At 46.5% G+C, this 22513-nt stretch overlaps 1 protein-coding gene and 1 long non-coding RNA gene across 2 annotated transcripts in view; one reads left to right on the forward strand and one right to left on the reverse strand.

The window, feature by feature from the left end:
- The window catches only part of LOC310663909, a 253653-nt gene that overhangs the window by 125392 nt on the left and 105748 nt on the right, over positions 1–22513 (reverse strand). The window lies entirely within an intron of this gene.
- SMAD3 (SMAD family member 3) overlaps positions 1–22513 on the forward strand; it is a 61197-nt gene that overhangs the window by 28753 nt on the left and 9931 nt on the right. The window contains exons 2-7 of the mRNA XM_083412167.1: positions 14349–14542; positions 14747–14881; positions 15944–16018; positions 18394–18444; positions 19434–19646; positions 20541–20678. Coding sequence (XP_083268293.1) covers positions 14349–14542; positions 14747–14881; positions 15944–16018; positions 18394–18444; positions 19434–19646; positions 20541–20678 — 806 coding nt within the window. The remainder of the gene's footprint in view (positions 1–14348; positions 14543–14746; positions 14882–15943; positions 16019–18393; positions 18445–19433; positions 19647–20540; positions 20679–22513) is intronic.

Genomic DNA, 22513 nt, shown 5'->3' on the forward strand with positions numbered 1-22513 from the left:
CTGGCTGCTGGCTTTAGATGTATCTCACTAAATGTTTCCTGCATTGCATGTGTTCCCTTCCCTTTCAATTCCAGAGAAAGACTTCATTCCTCATGCTATGAAAAGTTCATTTCTTTTGAGTGTGCTTTGTGTGCATGTGCTGGTGGCATCATAGAACCTTAGAGCTGGAAGGGACCCTTAGGGTCATCTAGTCCAACCCCCTACAATGCCAGCATATTTCACCCAACGTGGGGCGTCACCTGTGTTACTGCTGCTCCAGTCTTCATTCAAATGATATTTCTTGTCATGCAGAACAGGGGTGGGCAGAAGGTAGATTTTTGTCTACCAATAGATCTCTGCACAATCTGTAGTAAATTTGCAAGGGTTCCTGACTTCCAATTGTTTAACGATAGCAACAGGGGTCAGCAAACTTTTTCAGCAGGTCCACTGTCTCTTAGACCTTGTGGGGGGCTGGACTATATTGGGGGGGGGGGCGGGAATGGACGAATGCCTATGCTCCACAAATAACCCAGAGATGCATTTTAAATAAAAGGACACATTCTACTCATGTAAAAACTCGCTGATTCCTGGACTGTCTGTGGGCCGGATTTAGAAGGCGATTGGGCCGGATCCAGCTCCCGGGCCTTAGTTTGCCTACCCATGAAAAACACAATGTCTTTCCCCCCCTAAGTTGTGGAACTGTCAAAAGTAAACCAGGAGAGGACTTTTGTGTGAAAGGACTGTGAGCTCAGATCACTTCTGGTTACAGGGAAATGCATCTTCCAGTTGCTAGTGCTAACTGGGAGTTGATCCCCAGGGTTTTTCCTAGCCCTGCCTGGAGATGGAATCTAGGACCTTCTGCTTGCAAAGCAAGTGCTTTGAATCCATTCCTATATCTATTCTCTGTTGGTTGAACAAGGATCAGAGTTGGTCCGGACCCTCCACAGTCACTGATGTACCGTATTTTTCGCTCTATAAGACGCACCAGACCATAAGACGCACCTAATTTTTGGAGGAGGAAAACAAGAAAAAATAATATTCTGAACCTCAGAAGCCAGAACAGCAAGAGGGATTGCTACGCAGTGATCCCTCTTGCTGTTCTGGCTTCTGGGATAGCTGCGCAGCCTGTATTCGCTCCATAAGATGCACACACATTTCCCCTTACTTTTTGGGAGGGAAAAAGTGAGTCTTATAGAGCAAAAAATACGGTACTTCCTCCTTCTCTCCCTCTGTCTGTCAGTCTATATCTATTTTTGCTGAGCTGGGTGGTGAAAACCAAGACAGCTGGCATCTATCGTGTCGTGGCTATAAATTAAAAAGCAAACAGTTGTACCTGATTTAAAACTGGCTTATGTTCTGTTAGTGCTCCCTGTCACTGTTTGGAGGTTTGCATTGGATTCTATTTATATGACTTCTAATATAATTTGTAACTGTACTAGAACATCCTTCTCCAACTGGGTGCCCCCCAGATGTTTTGGACTGATGGGAGTTGTAATCCAAAACAATGGGCGGGGGGAGGGGGCACCTGGTTAGGGAAGGCTGGAGCTTCACGGGGACTGGCTTGCACAGAATAAAAATAACACAAAACTGTGTGTCTTGAGCGCAGCTGTTTCTACTTAGCTGAGCGAGTAGAAGGGGCTGGTGATCTCACTTCCCTCCAAGCCTCCTGTGTAAGCACAACACTTGGAAAACCGCAGCGAAGTTTCCTGAGCTGCAGAGGCAGCAGCTAGAGAGCATTACCCGATATTGTAGCCCTTGAGGTGGAGATTGCGTAGCTGTTCATTCAGCCTCTAGAGGAAGCTTGATCCACACAGTCAGCTGATGGGGCAGTCAGTGGGTGGAAGGAAACTACAACTCTTGGTTGACTAGATGCTGACCCCTTTCATGGAGCAGGGTAAGAAGTCTTCTTGGCTTCTGATAAGAATTGCCTTTGTGGAATCCGTCTGGTTTCTAGCAGGCTCCAGCCAGAGGCCTCTGGAAGGTCCCAAGCAGGGAATGGAAGATGCTATCTGCATTGTTTGCCCTCATCTGCTTCCAAATGCCTCTGCTGAACACAAAGTAGTTCTCATCCCCACACATTTGTCTTAACAGTCTTTTCTTAAAAAAAGAAAAACCCCACCCAAACTGACCACTAGCCACATGTGCATCATTTCACACAACACAGCAGTGGTTTTCTAAGTTTGCTCTGAGCTTAACTGCCCACCATTTTCACTGCGCGATTCTATCAGCAACGATATTCGTAAGAAGGAAGCTAATCTCAAATCTGTATTAATCTCACTTGCATCATATTGATTTATTCACAGCAGGGAAAGTGGAAAATGAAAATCTTGGCCTTTAGGCTCTCTATTTAATGGCTTGGTCTTTGTCTGCGGCAAAATTCCCTAAGCAGCAAAAACGTCCTGCCTCTGTGGAGAGTAATGTGCCATTAATAGAAGGGACAAACTGGCTTGAAGTCTAACATTTCTCAAAACATTTTATTTTTGGTGCAAATATGATTGGTGGTTGAGCAGCCGTTGCCGATTCTAAGACCTCATCACAACGAGCACTTTGTTCTTCGGCCTTTTGCAAAACTCACCTCAGATCTGGAGCTCTGGAAATCTCTTTAAACATCGAATGCGTCTTCCGTTGGGCCTCTGTTGACCAATAAAATTGTCCCTGGCAGTTGCTGGAAAAAAGAAGACTTAAAAGCCCATTCTGCTATAGTTAAGATGATACAATGCTGTACTATTTTGCTGTTCTCAAACAAAATAATGTTTGAACTGGGCCCCCATTAACCATTTTAAAGGGTTTTAAATTAGTGCCATTAAAGAAAATATTTCTTTTTTAAATCATCATTATTTTTATGGTGCTTTGCAGCCTATGGAAAAGTAATGGCGTGTGAAGGTCCATGGAAATGAGCTGGATGGTGGCAGTGCCTGGGCTTTACCCCTGTAAGTTTCTGGGTTCAACTGCAGTGCTTGACATCTCCAGTAAAAAGGCAGCAGAGATCCAATAGATCTTGGAGAGATGCTGTTGGCCTTGAAAAAAGTTTCCTGTGTGTTATTCTGGAAGTAGATACAGTGGTACCTCAGGTTAAGTACTTAATTCGTTCCAGAGGTCCGTACTTAACCTGAAACTGTTCTTAACCTGAAGCACCACTTTAGCTAATGGGGCTTCCTGCTGCTGCTGTGCCACCGGAGCACGATTTCTGTTCTCATCCTGAAGCAAAGTTCTTAACCTGAAGCACTATTTCTAGGTTAGCGGAGTGTGTAACCTGAAGCGTATGTAACCTGAAGTGTATGTAACCTGAGGTACCACTGTATTTGACAAATGTGAAGAATGAACTGAGATGTCTTGCATGAGTTGCAACCATGCCTTTTTTAAAAAAGTAAAGTATTTTGGGGCGGTTTTTCTGGACAAATGTACATTCAATCTAAAGATAGAAATAGTACTAAAACTTTAAAAAACCAAACACTTCAGATTAGCAACACCTAACCTGAAAAAAGTTGTTAAAATATTTTCCCCTCCCTACACCATTTGTCTTCAATTATTGTTTTTACAGGTACTGTAAGGATGGGAAAACACTTTGCATTAGTTTTGTAACTAGTCTTGTCTTTTCTGTGTCATTCAATAATTTTTGCTGTTGTCTGAGCTGCTGCTGCGATGGCGATACAACATTTTACAGTGACCAACTCTAATGTAAATAAAAAGATAACTGTACTGTGTTCATAAAAGGTCTGTCCAGCCAATATTTAGGGATACTGTTAAGCCAATTCACAATTTATTATTTAGACCATATATTCTGGACTGCAACTCCCTATCAGCCCCGATCAGGTAGCTGGTGCAGAAGAGAGCTGTAGTCCCAAAAATCCAGAGGGCAGCAGATTGGTGAGAGCTGCTTTAGATGCAGAGGGAGGTATATGCTGATTTGGGCAGTTTGCAATGAAGCTGTACCTTTCTGCAGGTAGCTGCCTCTTTTTAGTTTGCATCCAGTAACTGAGTTTAGTTTTGAAATGGAAGTCTCAAAAATGAAATCCGGTCCCAAAAGTCTGCTTGGGCTGGAACAGAACAATCTGTGTCTTAAAACAGACTGTAATACCAGTGAGTGTGAAATCTGTGTGCTGGCGGAGACGGAAAGCGATCCATTTCAAGTTCCCTTGTTCAAAGAGTAGGATCTGTCTGCATCTGCCGCTTTTGGGCATGTTTTATCTTGTGCGGAGCCATCCATAGCTGAGCTGATGTTGTCAAAACCTTATCTTGTCTTTATTCATGTTGCATTTCCAGATCCCAGATTCCCCCCATCCCCCCCCACCCCCAATTTCATGAAACTGGAGTCAGATGCAGGTCAACACGAAAGACTCGGGGCTCTGCTGTCAGCGAAGTTAACTCTTTATTCAGGGAAATGGCATACAACTTAGCAACCCTTCCCAGCAGGTCTTGCCCCTGGGCAGGGGAGCTTGTCACAGCAGGAGTGGGAGAGTCCCTGGATTCTTCAGCAACCTCTTGATCCCCGTCCTCTGCTTCAGCCTCGGAGTCTGAACTGCTCCCTGTCCTATGCTCCTCCTGCTCAACAAACCCTGTTGCCTCCTCCCAATCTTTTCCCTTTGACCTCTCACCCATGTCCCACCACCAATCCCCCGGCTCTGAGCCTTCCTCCTCTGAGGTTTCCATTGGGGATTCCCCAGCTGGTGCCTCCGACCACTCCTCTTCATCCAGCCAGTCCCTGACAGCCAGTATAAATTTAACTTTGTTACTTGGATGTCTTGCATTTATACCCCGCCTTTCCTCCAAGGAGCTCAATAGATGGTCATAATATTGTTCTCCCTTTCACCATTTCATCCTCTCAAGAACCCTGTGAGGCAGGCTAGGCTAAGCAACAGTGACTGGCCACCTAGTGAGCTTCATAGCTGAGCTGGAATCTGAAACCTGGTTTCCCAGGCCCTAGTACAACACCTTTAACCACTACACCGCACTGCCATGTAACTATTATGTAGGCTAGCAGGCCCATCCCTTTTTTGTGAACTTGTTTGCAAGGCTGCCTTTATAATGATGCCACTTTTGCACTCTCAAGGCTTACTTTCTTGAGAGCTGGAAGATTTACAGGGGCTTAGTTTGTCCGGGCTGTTTTATATAAGCAGCACCAATTCTAAATTGAAACCACGTCCATTTCTTTGCACGTTGGGAGGGACTTGTGTTGCCTGATCTCTGCACAGGCTCAGCGGCTGGTTAACTAAATGCAGCTTGAATACAGCGTAAAACGTTTCATGAGCTTGAGACAAGCTAAAGTGCAGAATCAAGAACAGAAGGGTTTGTAAATGGGAGGAACCGGGAACTGGAATAAAGAAAATAACAGCAAGAGCTTCGGGCCCTTTCTGGAACATAATGTGTTGTTTTGGGTTTGTGATTGAAAAAAAGAGGGGGGAAAAGACTAGTTGGAAGGTGTTTTTCCGCCCCTCACGAAGCAGACGTTTGGGGGTGCGGGCTTTCTTAGTAAACAGGCTTACTGCTGTGGTGAGGGGGCGTGATTTGGTGTCCCATATGTGCATTTTTGAGTGAGCTAGCTGCTTTTGCCGAGGGGCATGTGGGTGTCTTTCAGAGGGGTGAGTGGGTGTGCAAAGCAAAGTCCTTAGTCACAGGCAAATGTGGGGTTTGGAAGAAGAGCTCTGTGTCTGTCTCCCTTCCATCTCCACCCCCTAAGCAACATTTGTGCAGGTCACTTTCATCTTGCCACACACTTGGGAGCCCTGCAGAAAAGCACATCCTGCTCTCAGACTGGCAGCAATGAATGGAAGCCCTGTCTTCGTCTTCTGAAGTGGTCGAAATCTGTGGCTTGCTTCACGCAGGTTTGTGTTGCTCGATGTCAGGCAACGAGCTGCATGTGTGAATGAGCCATTGCACATCGATTGCCAAAGGATACCCTTTGCTTTCTTGCTTGATGTTTTCTCATAAATGCAGGGCTTCTCAATTGAGTTGGTTCATCCATTCAGCCACAGCTCAGTTGGTTAAAGCCATCACACGTACAGTAATCCAATGATGTAGGTCCACGTGGCCACTCTTTTGTTTTTATTTCTGAAGATTTTAAAAGCAAGCATGCTTTTCTGGCCTATGCATACAGGGAAAGGAGGCGGAAATAAAGTGGTGGAGACCAGGGGCGACAGAATGAATTGTACCTCCTGGGAATTGCAAGTGGGGGGAATGGCATTTTTTAAACGCTGCCTTATGTAATTCCTCCTTCCCAATTATAAATTCCTGCAAGTGGAAAACCAGTATTGGTCCTCTCTTGAAGTGACTTGCAAAGGTTGAAATTCAAAGAACACAGTATATGGCAAACTTACCCATTTAAAGCAATGCAGTGTACACCAAGTTACTCGTGCACAGTGGAAAATATATATGTCTTTCCTCCATCAAGATGAAATGAACACCAAAGCACAGCCAGTAAAAGTCAGGCTGTTATTGTTGTCCAAATGCCTGGGAAAATAAATCCATTTTGCCTGGCGCTGAAAAGGTGAGAGTCTGAACCAGACAAGCTTCCCCGGGGGAGAGCAATTCCATAAATGTGTCTACGACAGAAAAGGTCCATCCTCTTGTTGCCTCCTGCTCTAGGATAAGTCACACAGAATAGGATAAGTCTCTGATGCTGATCTTGGGGTCTGAGTAGGTTCATATAAGAAAGGCAGCCCTGGAGGTACTGGGCTCCTGAGTCATGCAACTTAAGCTAAATTTAGGGTGCATTCTCTCTGATCAGTTGGAGTGGTGACCTTCCACAGAAGCTAATGGTTGGTTGGATGGACGGATGGTAGGCTGATTGGTTGGATGGATGAATACTTTTGTGTGTGATTCTTTGATTTACTGGTTACCAGTGAAAAGTCAACGGTGGATGAGCCAAAGAATGAGAAGGGAGCTACTTGCAAAAATGGTAATACTTACCAGCCAATCTGCATCTCTTCCTCTCCCCTTCCTTCTGTTCAAGGAGTCCTCAGGTATTTGTAGTAAAGCAGTGGGTGGATGATGGGGACTTTTCATGGGAGACTTGAGTCAAACTTCGCCAACCTGGTGCCCTCCAGATGTTTTGGACCATGACTCCCATGAGCCCCAGCTAGCCGGCAAGTGTTTTTCTCTGGTTTCTGTGTCTTCTGTTGAGCAGCTGTCCCACCAGTTTGCTTGTGGCACCAGCTTCTCTGCCAAGATAATGTTCCCTCTTCTCCCCCCCCCCCCCATTTATCTTGTTTTTCCCTGTTTTTATTAATGGTGATATTTGCAAGAAAACCAAGCATGATGAGCTCAGTCCTGGCTGTCTCTCTCTTTCCTCACATCTCTCTCACTGTGATGTCATTTGGATGTGCCAATATGCAGTTGTGAAAACTTTGCTCGAGGGTTAGTTTTTTTTAGCTGTCCAGCACACCTAGTGTTGAAAGTAACTGCTTGTCCCTGGATGGTATTTTATACCAATAATTGCTTGCCACATTAGGAATTGCAAGCAACTTGCAAAACTTTTAAGGACATAAAGTATAACGTAAAATTGAGAATGAACAGCATGTTATAAGGAAAACCATACAGTAACCCATAAAGAGCAGCAGAATTTTCAGCAACAAAAACATATAACCAATAAACAGCAAAATCATCTTTTTTTTTTACTAGTAATCATCATCTGCTCACCCCACCCCTAGTAACATTATGAGTGAATATGACGCAGAATAGTCTTAGGCAACCTGATGCCTTCCAGATGTTTGGGACTACAGCACCCATCAGCCCCAGATAGAACTGGGAGGGGGCTGGAATACAGTGGTACCTCAGGTTACATACGCTTCAGGTTACATACGCTTCAGGTTACAGACTCCGCTAACCCAGAAATAGTACCTCGGGTTAAGAACTTTGCTTCAGGATGAGAACAGAAATCGTGTGGTAGCAGCAGCGGGAGGCCCCATTAGCTAAAGTGGTGCTTCAGGTTAAGAACAGTTTCAGGTTAAGAACAGACCTCCGGAACGAATTAAGTACTTAACCTGAGGTACCACTGTAGAGTGTCCTGAAAGAAGGTATGGCTGCCTGGAACACTAAAAAGGAGCATTCCGTACGGCAAGATCTTGTTGGATTTCCCACTTCTATGAAAATATGAATAAATTAAACCCAGGAACAGCATTCCTGTTCCATGTCATCAGGTCCAGGCATGTGTGGAAGGGGCCGGATGCCTTTTGTCTTTTCCACCTCGAGATGTCAAAATCCTCTTGGCCGCTTCTGTGACTTCTGTTCAAGAGGGAGCACCCAGGGCCTGAGAGCTTTCGTGTTGGTTTTCAGATGAGCAGGGTTGCAAATGAGATTTTGTCTTTTCTGCATCTCTGGGAAAATGAGAGGCTGCAGATGTCAGCAAGTAATCTTTGATAACCCTGCATTGCGTAACGCAGTAACTTTCAAAAATGCCTTATCAGGTCATCCATCCTCTCCCCACACTTTTTTTATTTGCGTTCTCTATCTGTTTATGGAACTGGGTTTTCTTTCTCTGCCGATGGTGACTCATAATTAAGGAAGTTGGAGAGCAATAAACTCGACTCTGTTGTCTCTCCGCTGCCCTTTTCACCTTTCCTTTCCCCCGAGAGAAAGCCGTGTCAGTCACGTCCCCCTCAAGAGGCATGGGCATTTTATGCCCCCTCCCTTCTTGTGGAAACTCTGAGGGTGTTTCAGTAAGGACAAGAAGGGAAAGTCTTGTTGTTGTCAGGTGCATCGGACCCCACCCCTCAATGTGGGGAAGGGGAGTCTCTGAGAGCCTCTCCTGGGACGCAGCGTGCGGTGGATGAACAGGAAATGATTCACCCTGCGCTCGCTCATTAGCAGCTTTGAACGAGGTCAGCGAGAACTGGAGGGCCGGACACCCAGAAGGGGAGTTGGTTCCAGGTCACAAGAAGTCCCAGTTTTGTCGTGGGGAGAGACGGGGAATGTGACATGCATTTCCCCCCATGCCTTATTTATTATTTGAAAGATTTGCAGCTTTTTTTGAGAGCTGTGCTCCACAAAGCAGCTCACCACGCAAAATGCAACTGGCAACGGAGTTCAAATACAACGCAAAACCGTTTGGAATGTCGGTTCCATAACACTAGGAGGCTGACCACCAGAGCAGAAGTAAATTAAAGCACTGACAACAATAGAACTCTTCCAGACCCTGGCAGCAGAGCCCTGGCTTTATAGCCTTATTTCAAGCGGCAAAGGACTCAGGGAAGGCCTAGGTCTTAAGGCGCACTTAAAAGCACAGTGGATGGGGCCTGCCTGCCTAGCCATGGGGAAGAGCCATACCTCAGTGGCAGTAGCACCTGCTTTGTATAGAAAAGGTCCCATGGTCAATCCCCAATGGCATTTCTAGGTGGGTGCAAAGCACTTTAGAGACAATACTGAAAAGGATGAGCCAGAGGTCTAACTTGGTATCAGGTAGGTTCCTGTGCTCATTGGGAGCATCCATAGCATAGTGTTATGTCACCTGCCTTGCATGCTACGTAAAGGTCCTAGGTTCAGTCCTGGGTAGGGCTGGAGAAAATTCTACTTTGAAACCCTGGGGAGCTGCTGCCAGTCACGTAATACCAAGCCAGATGGACGGATGCTATACGATAGCGTCTTGTGTTCTTTAGCACTCAGATTCTATAGTAGTGGGGCCACCGTTGTGAAGGCCCTGTTACAAGTCTTTGCTGTGTGTGTGTGTGTTATCCACATGCATGTGATTCTAAATAGCCCTGGTTGAACTGCTTTTGGGGGGTAGGGGGCAGGAATGGTGTAGCAAACACGACTGAACCCCTTTGGGGGAAGTGCATGGTTTTGGGTGTACAAAATACAAGCCCGTAGGCTGGTCCCCAGAAAGTCACTCACTTGCCTTCTCACACATGCCACAAATACCAGAACCAGAAGTGTATCAGTGGCCTGAAAAAATCCTGGCTTCTTTGCCTGGTTGCCCTGAGGAGGTTTTGCTCATCACAGGTGACCAGCTAGAATGATGTAGACTGCAGCTGGCGGGCCCTGGGACTTAAGAGGGCTTGGAGGGTCACCTCTATTCTCTTGCTTTCTCCTCACCCTCAGTCCCCAAACCCCAAGGCCAGTTGGATAGCGAGCAACTTAAGAGGATCCCTTTTGGTCTCTTTTGTGTGTAGAGGCACCCTTCCTTCCTCCCCCCGCCCCCCCCATCCCTCCCTCTCATCTGCCCTTCTAAAGCAGAGTCTGGTGTGAGGGGGCTGGCAAACTGGGTTTCATGACTAGATGGCAGATTTTCTCCAGTCCTGGGAGTGCTTCTGTAATTGGCAGCGGGGGGTGGGTGGAATATATTATTTAGTATTTGGCAATAATGGGCCAATCCAGTCATAAAACCGCCTCAGGAAGAAAGTACAGGTCTGGATTATTCATCAGATGCAGAAGAACTTAAAAATATGAAAACCTCATGGCTTTTTAAACCACCTCTGTGTCTGTGAGTCTGCAGGGATGGGCCTGTTAACAGACTCATAAGAACTCTGTAAGAGGAATAACTCAGACCAAGGAGAACTTTGCCCGCACTATGATGGTATCCATTGACCTTATTCCAAGTCAGACCATTGGTTAGTCTAGGTCTGCATTGGCCTAGCTATGGCGTAGGGTCATAGCTCAGTGGTAGAGCATCTGCCTTGCATGCAGAAGGTCCCAGGTTCAATCTTCAGCATCTCCCAAGTAGGGCTGAGAATGTCCCCTGCCTTGGAGAGCTGCTGCAAGCCCGTGTAGACAATACTAGGCTAGCTAGACCAACAGACTGACTCTGTACAAGGCAGCTCCCTCTGTTCCTAATTATCTACACTGACTGGCAGTCACTCTCCAGTCTTTCAATCTGCGTTCTCTCCCAGCCATACCTTGGAGGTGCCAGGATTGAACCCTGGGACTTTCTGCATGCCATGCAGGTGTTCTACCACTGAGCCAAGGCCCTTCCCCAAATAGGCAACAGTACTTTGACAATGTGCAAATTCAAGTGTTGTGCTCTGTCTCCTGGTGACCTTCTTGGACCAGAGTTGACTGTCTTTATTTTAAGCCAGCTTTTGCCAACCTGGTGCCCTCCTTCCGGATGTGTTGGACTGCAACTCCCATCAGCCCTAGCCAGCACAGTCATCTGCTTTTGGGAGCTGATAGGAGCACAGCCATACTGGCTGGAGCGGATGTGCACCAGGTTGTCAAAGGCTGCATTAAGCAATTCCTCCTTCAGCACGCCAGAGAATTTCCTTGACATTCTGCTCTCTTCCTGTTCTGATGAAACTCCCCGCTGGATCACGTAGGGCGCTGAGACGTGAATGAATTGGTATGCCTGGAATCGCTGCTTCTTTTTCAAAGGAGTGTTTAATTTAGCAGTATGAGACTCACGACTCCAGTGGATCTGGAATGAGGATTATTAGCTTACTCACCAAAGTGCTTTTGAGATGAGAGGTCGTTCTCTCTCAATTGCATAGATTGGTCTTTGCCATGCTGAAATTGAATCACCAACCACACTCACTGCAACAACCTGGAAGATGAAAGGAGGAAGGCAGGGAGGAAGGGGCAATGGAACCTTTTATAAGAAAATAATGTAGCCGCATGTTGGTTTGCCTTGTGCTGAGTCGGCTAGCTCAATATTGTCTGCCCTGACTGGCAGCAGTCCTCCAGGATTTTTGCGAAAAGAGACTTTCACAGCCCTATCTGGAGATGTTGCCAGGGATGGGACCCTGGGGCCTTCTGCAAGCAAAGCAGATGCTCTACCATCTTCCACCTAAACAGCTTTCAAGGAGGATTAGACAAAATCATGGAGGAGAGGGCTATTGTTGGCTACTAGCCAGGATGGCCATACTCTGCTGCCACAGTTGGAAGCAGCAATGCTTCTGAACACCAGTTGCTGGAAACCACAGAGGGGAAGAGGGCTCTTGTGCTTGAATCCTGCTTGTTGGTTTCCTACAGGCATCTGATTGTCTGCAGTGAGAACAAGATGCTGGACTTAGATGGACCATTGGCTTGATCCAGCAGGCTTTTCTTATGCTCTAGAGCAGTGTTTCCCAAACTTGGGTCTCCAGCTGGTTTTGGACTATAATTCCCATCATCCCTGACTACTGGTCTTGCTAGCTAAGGATGATGAGCGTTGTAGTCCAAAAACAGCTGGAGACCTCGGTTTGGGAAATGCTGCTCCAGAGCTACAACCCTTCTGCCATGATTGCACAGGTGTAGATAATGGATGGTGCTCTTGGGTGCCTTGCAATTCCCTCCCTGGAACTGTTGGGTGCACTTTCTGGCAGACCAGCTCCTTCTTACTCCTTGGCCTGCCCACAAAGTGTATCCCCGCTTCTCCCTCTCTCTCTCAATGCAGATCCAGCTATGTTCCTTCATCTGGTTCATGTTGGTTGGGGGTCAGCCCAGAATAACTGAGCTGGGCTCCACCTTCCCCTGTGTGTCATAGACAGCACTGCCCACCTCCATCTCTTCTTGCCCAGACACAGCTCAGAAGGGCGGAGGATGTTTGGGACGTTTGCTTGGGTTCGGTTTTAGCCTATGAGAGCAAACTTTAAAAAGTTCCTGCCACAGGAAATGGCAGTGCTGATGCTGGACGGAGCTGACCACCGTTGCAACCTTTCATGGAGGAGCTTGAGTAGGAAAACAGGGCTCTTGCCAGTCAGCCATGGGCGTGGGAAAGCTTCCCAGCTGGCACCGGTTTTGTCCCAAATAAATGGATCTGGTGTGCTGGGGAGGCTGTTTAAATGGTAGGTAAGGAAGCGGCACAGTAGGGCGTTGGCAGAATTTGCGTCCACTTGCAATTGGCCACTGTGTTTGTGCTGGCTTGGACCTTGATGGCCGACTTCTTAAAGAGCCACTTGGAATATGGCTTCGATTGTAATTTTAATCCTGGCGCAGGAGGTGGGGGGAGTGAAGCAGAGCCGAGAGTAAGGATTGGGGAGAGATTTAGTTCAGTTCAGATTTAAAGATGTGCCTGATTTTGCTGATTTGGAATACGTTGTATATACTGTCTTGATTTTCAATAAATTACATGAATTTTTTTTAAAGCTGAACCAATGTTGTGCTTTTCAAAACAATAGGCAAACGATGAAACACAGCCATCTTTTGAAACTTTGCACTTCTCTGAATTTTGTAGTGCTGTTCTCCAGCCAAGTAATGTGTACAAAAATGCATATACTTTCAAGTGTGCTTGAAAATGCATTATGTTGGGGGGGGGGGGAATTGCTTGCAAAAAGGGTGTGTATTAGTCAAAGCTGCATATAAAAATATGTTTATTGTGAGATATTCACACTAAAATGCCGGTGAGATTTCATGAGAACTTTTTTAAAAAATTGTGAATTGTTGTGGAAATGGGGAAAATTGAATTTAAGTTTGGAAATAGAAGGAGCTTGGAAAAATGAGATTAATGGATTTTGGCATGACAGAGATAAGCCACCTTTCTTGCCTTCACCTGCTGCCTTGGCTTGGCCTCCTTAGAAGACCCTTGTTTGCCATGGTTCTGTTTCCACCTCTTTTGGAATAGCCTCTGTTGAGTGCAGGGAAGGGATGCTTGGAGGCTTCTTCACCTGGGGGAATTCTCTGCCAGTGTTCTATATTGCTCTGCATTTAAACCAGGAATCCTCTGCGGTTCACTTCCAATCACACGGTGCATTTTAAAAACAAAAGTTATTATGAAGCTTTCTGCAAAAGGTGTCTCATGTTGCAGGAGCTGTAATTTTGCTACAGGGAAGTGTTTTATAACCTCAACATTTCAGACATGGTTTTTTTAATCACTTAAGAAACTTTATATAATTTAGTCTTTAACTGTACAATGCGAGGGAAAATAAATAAATAATGGAGCGGAGATTTCCAGCTCAGAGTAATCTTAATTTTTGCATGTTCCTTGCAGTTTTGTTGTTACTTCTACTTTCTAAATGTTTGCATCCCTTTGCTCTTGTGTTTTTTAAATGCCCTCCCCACTGTTAATCTGTTCTGTACAAAGAATTGGGAGAAACACTTTAAAAATTCAATGCATGCAAGCGTGTGAGAGTTAGAGAGAGGAGTGCCTAAATAATAGTGACAAGCAAGAATACAGAAGCTTAATAGCCTGTTCTTTCGTTCTTGGGGTGATGTGCTTCCTGCTTACCCCTTCTTGGCTGTACATGCTAAAGTAAATCTCTTGTAGGCTGGATGTAGGTGCAGTGGTTATTCCTTCTTCCTTGATTTTTCAGGAGAGCAAGATCAAAATGTCTGGTTGTCCTGTTCTTCCCACCCTGGTGAACAAAATGTCATTCTGCCGATACATTAATAACCAGCCAACTTGTCTCTGTGGATTCATTTCCTTCTAATTGCCCTAAGATTCCTTTATTCAATAGGGAAGAACTCTCAAACCAAAGCCCCCTGCCTTTTCCACTTCTAATACTGCCTTTTCGTTTCCAACATTTCAGATCGCTGGATGGCCGGCTGCAGGTATCCCACCGAAAGGGTCTCCCTCATGTTATCTATTGCCGGCTCTGGCGGTGGCCAGATCTTCACAGCCACCACGAACTGCGAGCCATGGAGATGTGTGAATACGCCTTTAACATGAAGAAGGATGAAGTCTGTGTGAATCCATATCACTATCAAAGAGTGGAGACACCAGGTACTATAACGGGTCTCTGTGTTGTTGTTGTTGTTGTTGTTGTTGTTGTTGTTTTTTAGTGTTTGTGTAGAAGGCTGGGACACTGGAAGCCAGAGCAGGTGGTGGAATTGAACCCACCATTGTACAGGAATTGCACCCAATACTGCTGACCTTGTTGTTAGACTTCTTGCTGACATTTGCTCCTTGGCTATCTTACCTATTCAGTGCTACCTCCAGTATTGGTTCCGAGGCATACAGAGATCCCAGCTGAGTTTCCTCCATTGGATGATTATAGCCACTCCATTCCAGAGAACACTAACTTCCCAGCGGGCATAGAACCTCAAAGCAACTACATTCCAGGTACGGTATGCCTTGCCCCAACAGAAGTGGTGTGCGGACCCTTGTAGTTGGGTGGACGGAATTACAGCTCAGGTGCTCTGTTGGCGTGACCAGAGGTGATCAGGCTCAAGGCCTGGGAGATCTACATTGTCTCTTTTTACTAGAACCACCCGCTCCCCAGGTCTACCAGACCCAGGTACAAAAGTAACGGTGAGCTGTGAATTAAGCAACAGATGGTGGTATCCAACTCAAGGATTTCTGCTTGTGCGATGGGTGTGTTACTCAATGTTACTTTGGATTCCGCCCAGAGTGCCTCTGAGCGCATGTTCAGTCCAGGAATTTGTGATCAATACCAGAACTAAGAACCAGATATCCACGTCTGGTGCCCCTCTAACACCTGAGTATTCTCTTTCAGCCACCTGGTTTGTTGGGGGTGGGGAGACCTTTTCAGTTGCTGCTATTGTCATTAAATAAGCAAATGTTGCTAAGCAGCTGGGAATTGGAAATCCTTGCTTGGATCTACGGCAAATCACTCCAAGATCTTCCAGTCAATCTGGCCTATTTTCTTCCCACCTCTGAGCTTAGACAGTCGGAACACATTAACATTTCTGCTTCTATGTGTCACCAGTCAACCTATTTTGAACGGAAGTTACTTTAGCAATGAAGGTTGTCACCTCAGGGCTTTCAACTTCTTGCTCCTTTTCTCTTGCTTCCGAGCAGAAAGAGAAAGAGCCTGTGTGTCTTAACTCATTTTCCATTCCCAGTGAATAAAGGAGCATGGGGAAGGAAGTCTTCTGAAAATTAACTCTGGAGTCTAGAGTGGGCTCAGGATAAGGTCCTTGTAAATCCTGGACCTTAGAGATGCCTCAGTTGACCCGTCTGTAAAAGGGGAAGCTGTAGCTACTGATCTTGCAGCATTTACTCTAAGGAGGTGATGGATTATAAAGTTCTTTTCAAGACATTGTACAAGGACAGCATTGTTTATAAATAAGTGCTCATATTTCCTGAATTTTGCTTGATTTTGATGACAGCTCTGTTTCTCCCCTTCCCGCCCCCCGTGCCTTGCCCCCCCCCCACTTGCAGAAACACCCCCTCCTGGTTATCTGAGTGAGGATGGAGAAACCAGTGACCATCAGATGAACCATAGCATGGATGCAGGTACATCACGCTGGAAATTAATATGTGGCATTTGATGGAATTGTGCTCATCTCTCTTGTCATTTTAGTAGAATAATCTACCAGAGTTTGAAAACTCCTTAGAAGTGATCTCTTTCCCAGTCTCTTGCATTCTGTATATGGGGGTAGCATGCAGCCACATTTTACTTGGTCAAGTTCATTGATTTTAAGAAGTCCAAGTTAGGTCTCTTAATTTAAATGAGTTTACATGGAGGAAAACCTAGCTGAATGCCACCCACTGCCCCTTCTCCACCTGGCTTGGAGTCTTCCATCGCTCTTTTTTTATTTAGGCTGTCATTCAAACCCCTGATTCATCGTGCCTAGAGGTGGGCAGGGTAGTAGTGGAAGAAGGGACAGAGATCTCTCTCTGCCCAGCCCGGACTGCTCCACCAGCCTATGCCCATGGAGTGATGCTGGCATCCCTCCTCTGGCATGCAGTTCTCAGTTCTGCCTGTCAAAGGTGTGGAATCCCACTGGCAGAAGCCCCATAGCAGGGCACTGGGGAGACAGCATCATGCCTGATCTGGGCCTGATTGCTGCACCCCCTCCAGGCTGGCACAGCATCCTCCCCATCTCCATTTTGTCTTCCTAACAACCTTGCGTGGTTAGGTTAGCTTGAATGACAGTGACTGGCGCAAGGACACCAAGTGAGCTTCATGGGCCAAGTGGGGATTTGAACCCTGGTCTCCCAGGTGCTAGTCCAACACTATGACCATTACACCACCTTGGCTCCACATGGCTCTTCTTTCCATTTATAGCTGAAGAGGAAGGGAAAAGTTGGGGAAACACAAGGGCTGGTCAAAGGAGAAATGGCGAGTTGGGAAGAGAGAATGGGACAATTCACGTCAACACCCCTGCCACGTATCGTTTGCCATCTCCCTCGCCATAGCTGGGGCTGAAGAATGCTTGTGGGTTTCTAAAAGGGGAATGAGTGACACATTTATCGTCTTTTGCCATAAGCACACAGGTGGGAGGAGGCCGGCGTGGGATTGCTGGTAGGCCTCACGCTCAACCCTCTTTGGTCCAACACCATTGGTGTGTGCAATTATTGGCTGTGTGGTCGGCGTCTGTCTGAAACGCTATACGGGGCATGCCTTCAGGGCCATAATTATTTGAATTGGCTTTGGCTTTGAATGTACCCTCGGAGTGCCCTGTCCGCGTGGGAAAACATATAGTTTTTTTATCTGTGTCTTCAATTCCTAAAACTTTATTTGAAAACAGATGTTTTCCATGCAAAATACAAAGGTGGAGGGGACGTGAAGAATGACTCAGGCGTCAGTGGCATGTGCTCATGGAACTGACATGCAGCAGGTGTCTTGGTCCATGCCATATGGTGAAGGCTTGAGCCTCTACTGCAGCCTTTTCCAACCTGGTGGGCTCCAGATGACTTGGAGTGCAACTCAGCTGTCACCTGGGATCAGCCATTCAGTCATGGGGAGAGATGGGAAGCAGAGTTCAGTCCATCAGCTTTGCCCAAAGACCAGCTCCTTCAGGCACCTCCTGCCCCTGAGCTGTGCCAGCTGGTCATTGTAAGAACAGTTTAAGAACTGGTGCCCGAGTCTGATGTTTTCTTTGTCCCTCTGTCCTTTTTTCCTTGTTTGTCATTTAAAAATAAATAAATTTGAATTGCAAGCCTGTCCAGATAGCGACTGTCTCTTGTTTTGATTGCTGTATGTAAGCCACCCGAGGAGCCTTTTTTGGCAGAAGAGCAGGGTGCAAATGCCCCATCTCACTCTCTTATTTCAGACAGAAATAAGAAGTCCTCCTTGCTTTCTCTTTGGGCATGGGAAGCCCACTAGGCCGGTGATGGCCATACTTGGCCCTCCAAATGTTTTTGGGACTACAATTCCCATCATCCCTGACCACTAGTCCTGTTAACTAGGGATGATGGGAGTTGTAGTCCCCAAACAGCTGGAGGGCCAAGTTTGGCCATCACTGCACTAGGCTTTAGGCAGCAGAAGGAGCAAGTACAGTCCCCGCTGGCTGCCCTATAATCTGCTGGCGGGCACCACCTTCAGCTGCAGGATGGTGCCCTGCTCTCCCTGTGCCAGCAGTGTCACCCACCCACCTGCTGAAGGGGCAGCAGTGGGGCCCCAGGTAACTCCCAGTTAGAAGTGCCTCACAAATTGTTCTTTGGACTTGCACAAGAACTTCCTGAAGTGATTGTTGTAGATATGAATGTCATCACTATTTTAAAAGCACTATAGTAGCGGTATCAACTTAATTCCTGCATTGCAGGGGGGGTTGAACTAGATGACTCTTTAGGTTCCTTTCAACTCTACAGTACTAGGATTCCATGTTTCTTCTTGGGCAGATAGTAGCTTACCATAATTGCATCTTCTTTCTCTCCCCACCCAGGTTCTCCAAATTTATCTCCGAATCCAATGTCCCCTGCACACAACAATCTGGGTAAGGACAGTGCCGCTTGGGCTTTTTTGAAATTCACATAGAGGTGTTTCGGGGATGGCCTAGTCGGTGATGTGAGGCCGGTGGGAACAGGGAAATGTCTTGCAAAGGCAAGTGGTGGTTTGTTTTAATAATTAGCTTAAGGCTGGATTTGAAAGAAGGTCCTGACTGCAGTTATGACTGCATGTTATGACTTGCGTGAAAATGCTCTACAGGTTGTATTTAACACCTGTTAAACTGGCCATAATGTTTAGATCTAGGCCAAACACCTGTTGGAAATGTGGGGAGGCAGAAGGCACAATGATCCACATGTGGTGGAACTGCAAAAGAATTAGAGAATTTTGGGAGATAATCTACAACGAACTTAAAAAAAATGTTTAAATATTCATTCCCCAAGAAGCCTGAAGCCCTTCCTGCTAGGAATAATGAGCAATGAAATCTCAAAGAAATTTAGGAGAATTTTCATGTATGCTACAGTAGCAGCTAGAATTTTAATCACAAAGGGTTGGAAAGGAGATGCTACCCCATCCAAACTAAATTGGCAAAACAAAATGTGAGAGTATGTAGAAGTAGCCAGATTATCAGCAAAGTTTCGAGAAATTACTGATCAAAAATTTAATAGAGAGTGGGACGTGTACAGAGTTTATTTAAAAGAACATTGCAAAAACAAAAATCCGTTGGCAGGCTTGGATTGACTTTCTGCGTGTAATAAGATAATTCGATAAAATCAATGTAATTGAAATAACCTAGAAGAGACAAAGCTTAGTGTGTAGTTAAAGAATGGAGCTTGGGAACCACAATGAGGGGATCGGAGGTCATGTGGAAACCAACTACAAATTGTTACCTACAACAAGCACTAATTATGGAATGAATGTTTGTTTACTTTTTTTCTTTTTTCTTTCTGTTGATTACTTTGTCTTGTGTAGTTTTTAAAACCAACGAAGCATTAATATTTGCTCCTCTCAAATTTTCATTCCTCTCCTTTCTTGCAGATCTCCAGCCAGTCACTTACTGTGAACCTGCCTTCTGGTGTTCCATCTCCTACTACGAGCTCAACCAGCGTGTCGGGGAAACTTTCCATGCGTCGCAGCCCTCCATGACGGTTGACGGCTTCACCGACCCTTCAAACTCTGAGCGCTTCTGCCTCGGGTTGCTGTCGAACGTCAACCGCAACGCAGCAGTGGAGCTCACCAGGCGACACATCGGTAGCGTCTCTTGCCTTGTTGCATCCGAGGAGAGTTTGGTGGTGGAATTTGGTGGAGAGTTTGGGCCACAGGAAACCAGGCTATCCTCCACCAGGGCCAGGGCTTTTTCAGTGACGGCTCCAACCTGGCAGCATGCTCTGTCCCACAAGACTAGGGCTCTACAGGACTTGATATCCTTCCGCAGGGCCTTTAAGACAGTGCTATTCTGCCTGGCCTTCAGTTTGAATTAGCCTGATCCTCTATTCCCTTTTCCCTTTCCTCTTCTATGAAGAAACCCTTTCTGGGACCCCACATTTAAATTCTTCCCTGGTCTCTTTGCTGGCCCTAGTAGGAACAACTTGGCCAGTTAGCCCTGGTGATCATATGATGTTTACTGACTGGGTCCCCCCCCCCCAAAATGACCCCTGAATTTTTTAATTTTATTGATATTGATGCTGCATTTTATGTTGTATTTTATGCTGTTTTATGCTGTTTTTAAGTCGCATTTTAATCAATGTTTTATATTTGCTGTTAGCTGCCCTGAGCCCAGTTTTTAAACCGGGAAGTGCAGGGTATGAATAAATTACTATTATTATTATTATTATTATTATTATTAGGCTGGGCCACCCACCCTGGGCTACCTTGGAGGCTGGCCGTGAGGATAAATTACGAGCAACCATGTGACATTGGGGGGTGGGGAAGGCAGGGATAAAATTTAAACACCTGATTTCCATGCTGGGAAATGCACTAAGTGTCTCATCCAGCCCAGCATTTTGTCTGTCTGCAGTGGTGGGGCAGGTGTCGCCAGGATAGCTTCCAAGCCATTTGAGAGAGAGAGAGCCATTGCTTCTGAATGTGTCCTTCCTTGCCTTTTGACTGCTTTTGCCCTGACTTTGCTGCCCTGTGTTTTCCTAGGGAGAGGAGTGAGGCTATATTACATCGGAGGGGAGGTGTTCGCTGAGTGCCTTAGTGACAGTGCCATTTTTGTCCAGTCTCCTAACTGCAACCAGCGCTATGGGTGGCATCCGGCCACTGTGTGCAAGATCCCACCAGGTAACTCACGAGTGGCTTTCCTCCTTTGTTGCTACATGCCTGCCACTATTTCTTTTGGCGCTATGAAGACCCAATCTACCAGCCGCCATGATTTTGAAACTCTGCAAGGGAGGAATAGATGTGGTCTCTAACCCTAACCCTAACCCTAACCCTTGCCAGCTTTCTGAGCAGGGCTGTGTCCATGCTACCCAAACTACAGCATTTGGGGTGCAGAACCCAATGCCCTAAGAACTCTCATTTTTTTGGAAGCACTATCCATTTCTCCAGAACAATTTTCATTGACCAAGTTTCACCAGTTTTCAAGCACAGCCAAGTTCTCCGGGTCCCCCATGGATGGGCCAATGGCAGCTGTCCAAACAGCATTGATGGGGAAGTCTTCTCCAGCACCAGAGCCCACCATGTCACCCACTCCACTTCTGGGGAAGAAGTCTCCCTTTTTTGTGGCAGTCCAAAGATATTAATTCTGCAAATCTTCCATTTGGGTCCATGGCAAGGGAAAGGACTTGAACACGGGTCCTCAAACCGAACTTATTCTGCTCCTTAACTGGGCTTTCATGGCAAGGTCCTTCGGAACAGCTTTCCTCAAGTTGGTGCCTTCCAGGTTTTTGATCACTGGGAGCTGCAGTCCCAAACATTGGGAGGGCACCAGCTTGGGGAACCTCCTGTACTGTCAGATTTGTAGAAAGAACTTGACAGGATATATCCTAGGGATTGCAGCTTCCCCTTCATTTGCCTTCTGACCTCACTATCAGAAGGCTGTGCTTGTGTGTGTATCTGTAGGCGTTGGCCTGAGCTTGTGCCTAGATCAGCAACTCTGCGCCTGCCAAGACTTGGGAGTTCAGCTGGTTGGGGCTCAGAGCGAAGCGCGGCGACGCTGTCATGTGTTTGACAGCCGACGGGAAAAGTTTTTTATTTTCCTGCCTCCCTGCGCTCCAAAGCAGCTGTGAAACTTTTTTTAAAGAGAGGGAGTTTTAGCTCGCAGCTGGGCCCGTGCATCAAAAACTTCGACTCTGGAGGAAGGAGCTCCTCTGAACATTGAGTGAGTGACGAAGGGAGTGAACGGTGTTTTGTGTTTGTTTGTGTGCATTAAGCACTGACTGTGCAGCTTGCTACCAGAACTGAGTGCAGGTGCTTCTGCTATGATGCTAAGAGCATCTTCTCCCAGGCACCCCCAGTCTCCACTTAGCAATGGGTGTGGGTGAAGGTTAACCTCCATGGGGAGGGACTTGGGTCTTAGTCTGCAGCATCATTTACTGCTGGGCTGGGCAGACTTCAGGCTTAGAATGCAAAAAAAGAGCCGGCTGGATCAGGCCAGTGGCCCGTCTGGTCCAGCATCCTGTTCTCGCAGTAGCCAACCACATGTCCCCAAAGGAAACCCACAAGAGGACCTGAGCATGAGAGCTCTCTCCTTCCCTCCTGGGGTTTCCAGCAGGTGGTATTCAGAAGCATTGCTGCCTCTTGACTATGGAGCATAGCCTTTGTGGCTGGTAGCCATTATCATCCAGCAATTTGCCAGATCCCCTTTTAAAGCCATCCAAGTGGGTGGCTTTCACTTCCTCCGGTGGGAGCAAGTTCCATAATTTAACTATGTGCTGTATGAAGAAGTCCTTTCTTTTATCTGCCCTGAATCTTCAAACACTCTTCCTCTCCTGTTAGAATGGCAGGGTTGGGGGGTTGGGTTGGGGGTGGAAGCAGGGAAGATGATGAGCACGTTGCATTGTTAGTAAACATTACAAGGTGAGGGTTGGCATTTTCAGGGTTATCCCCTCCCTACCCCGACTCCTCTTTCAATCAGGGGGCTCATCTTCCTGACCTTGCAAGGGGTTTGAGGCAGG

Source organism: Podarcis tiliguerta (assembly GCF_965153285.1).
Source record: "Podarcis tiliguerta genome assembly, chromosome: 14".
Taxonomy (NCBI): domain Eukaryota; kingdom Metazoa; phylum Chordata; class Lepidosauria; order Squamata; family Lacertidae; genus Podarcis; species Podarcis tiliguerta.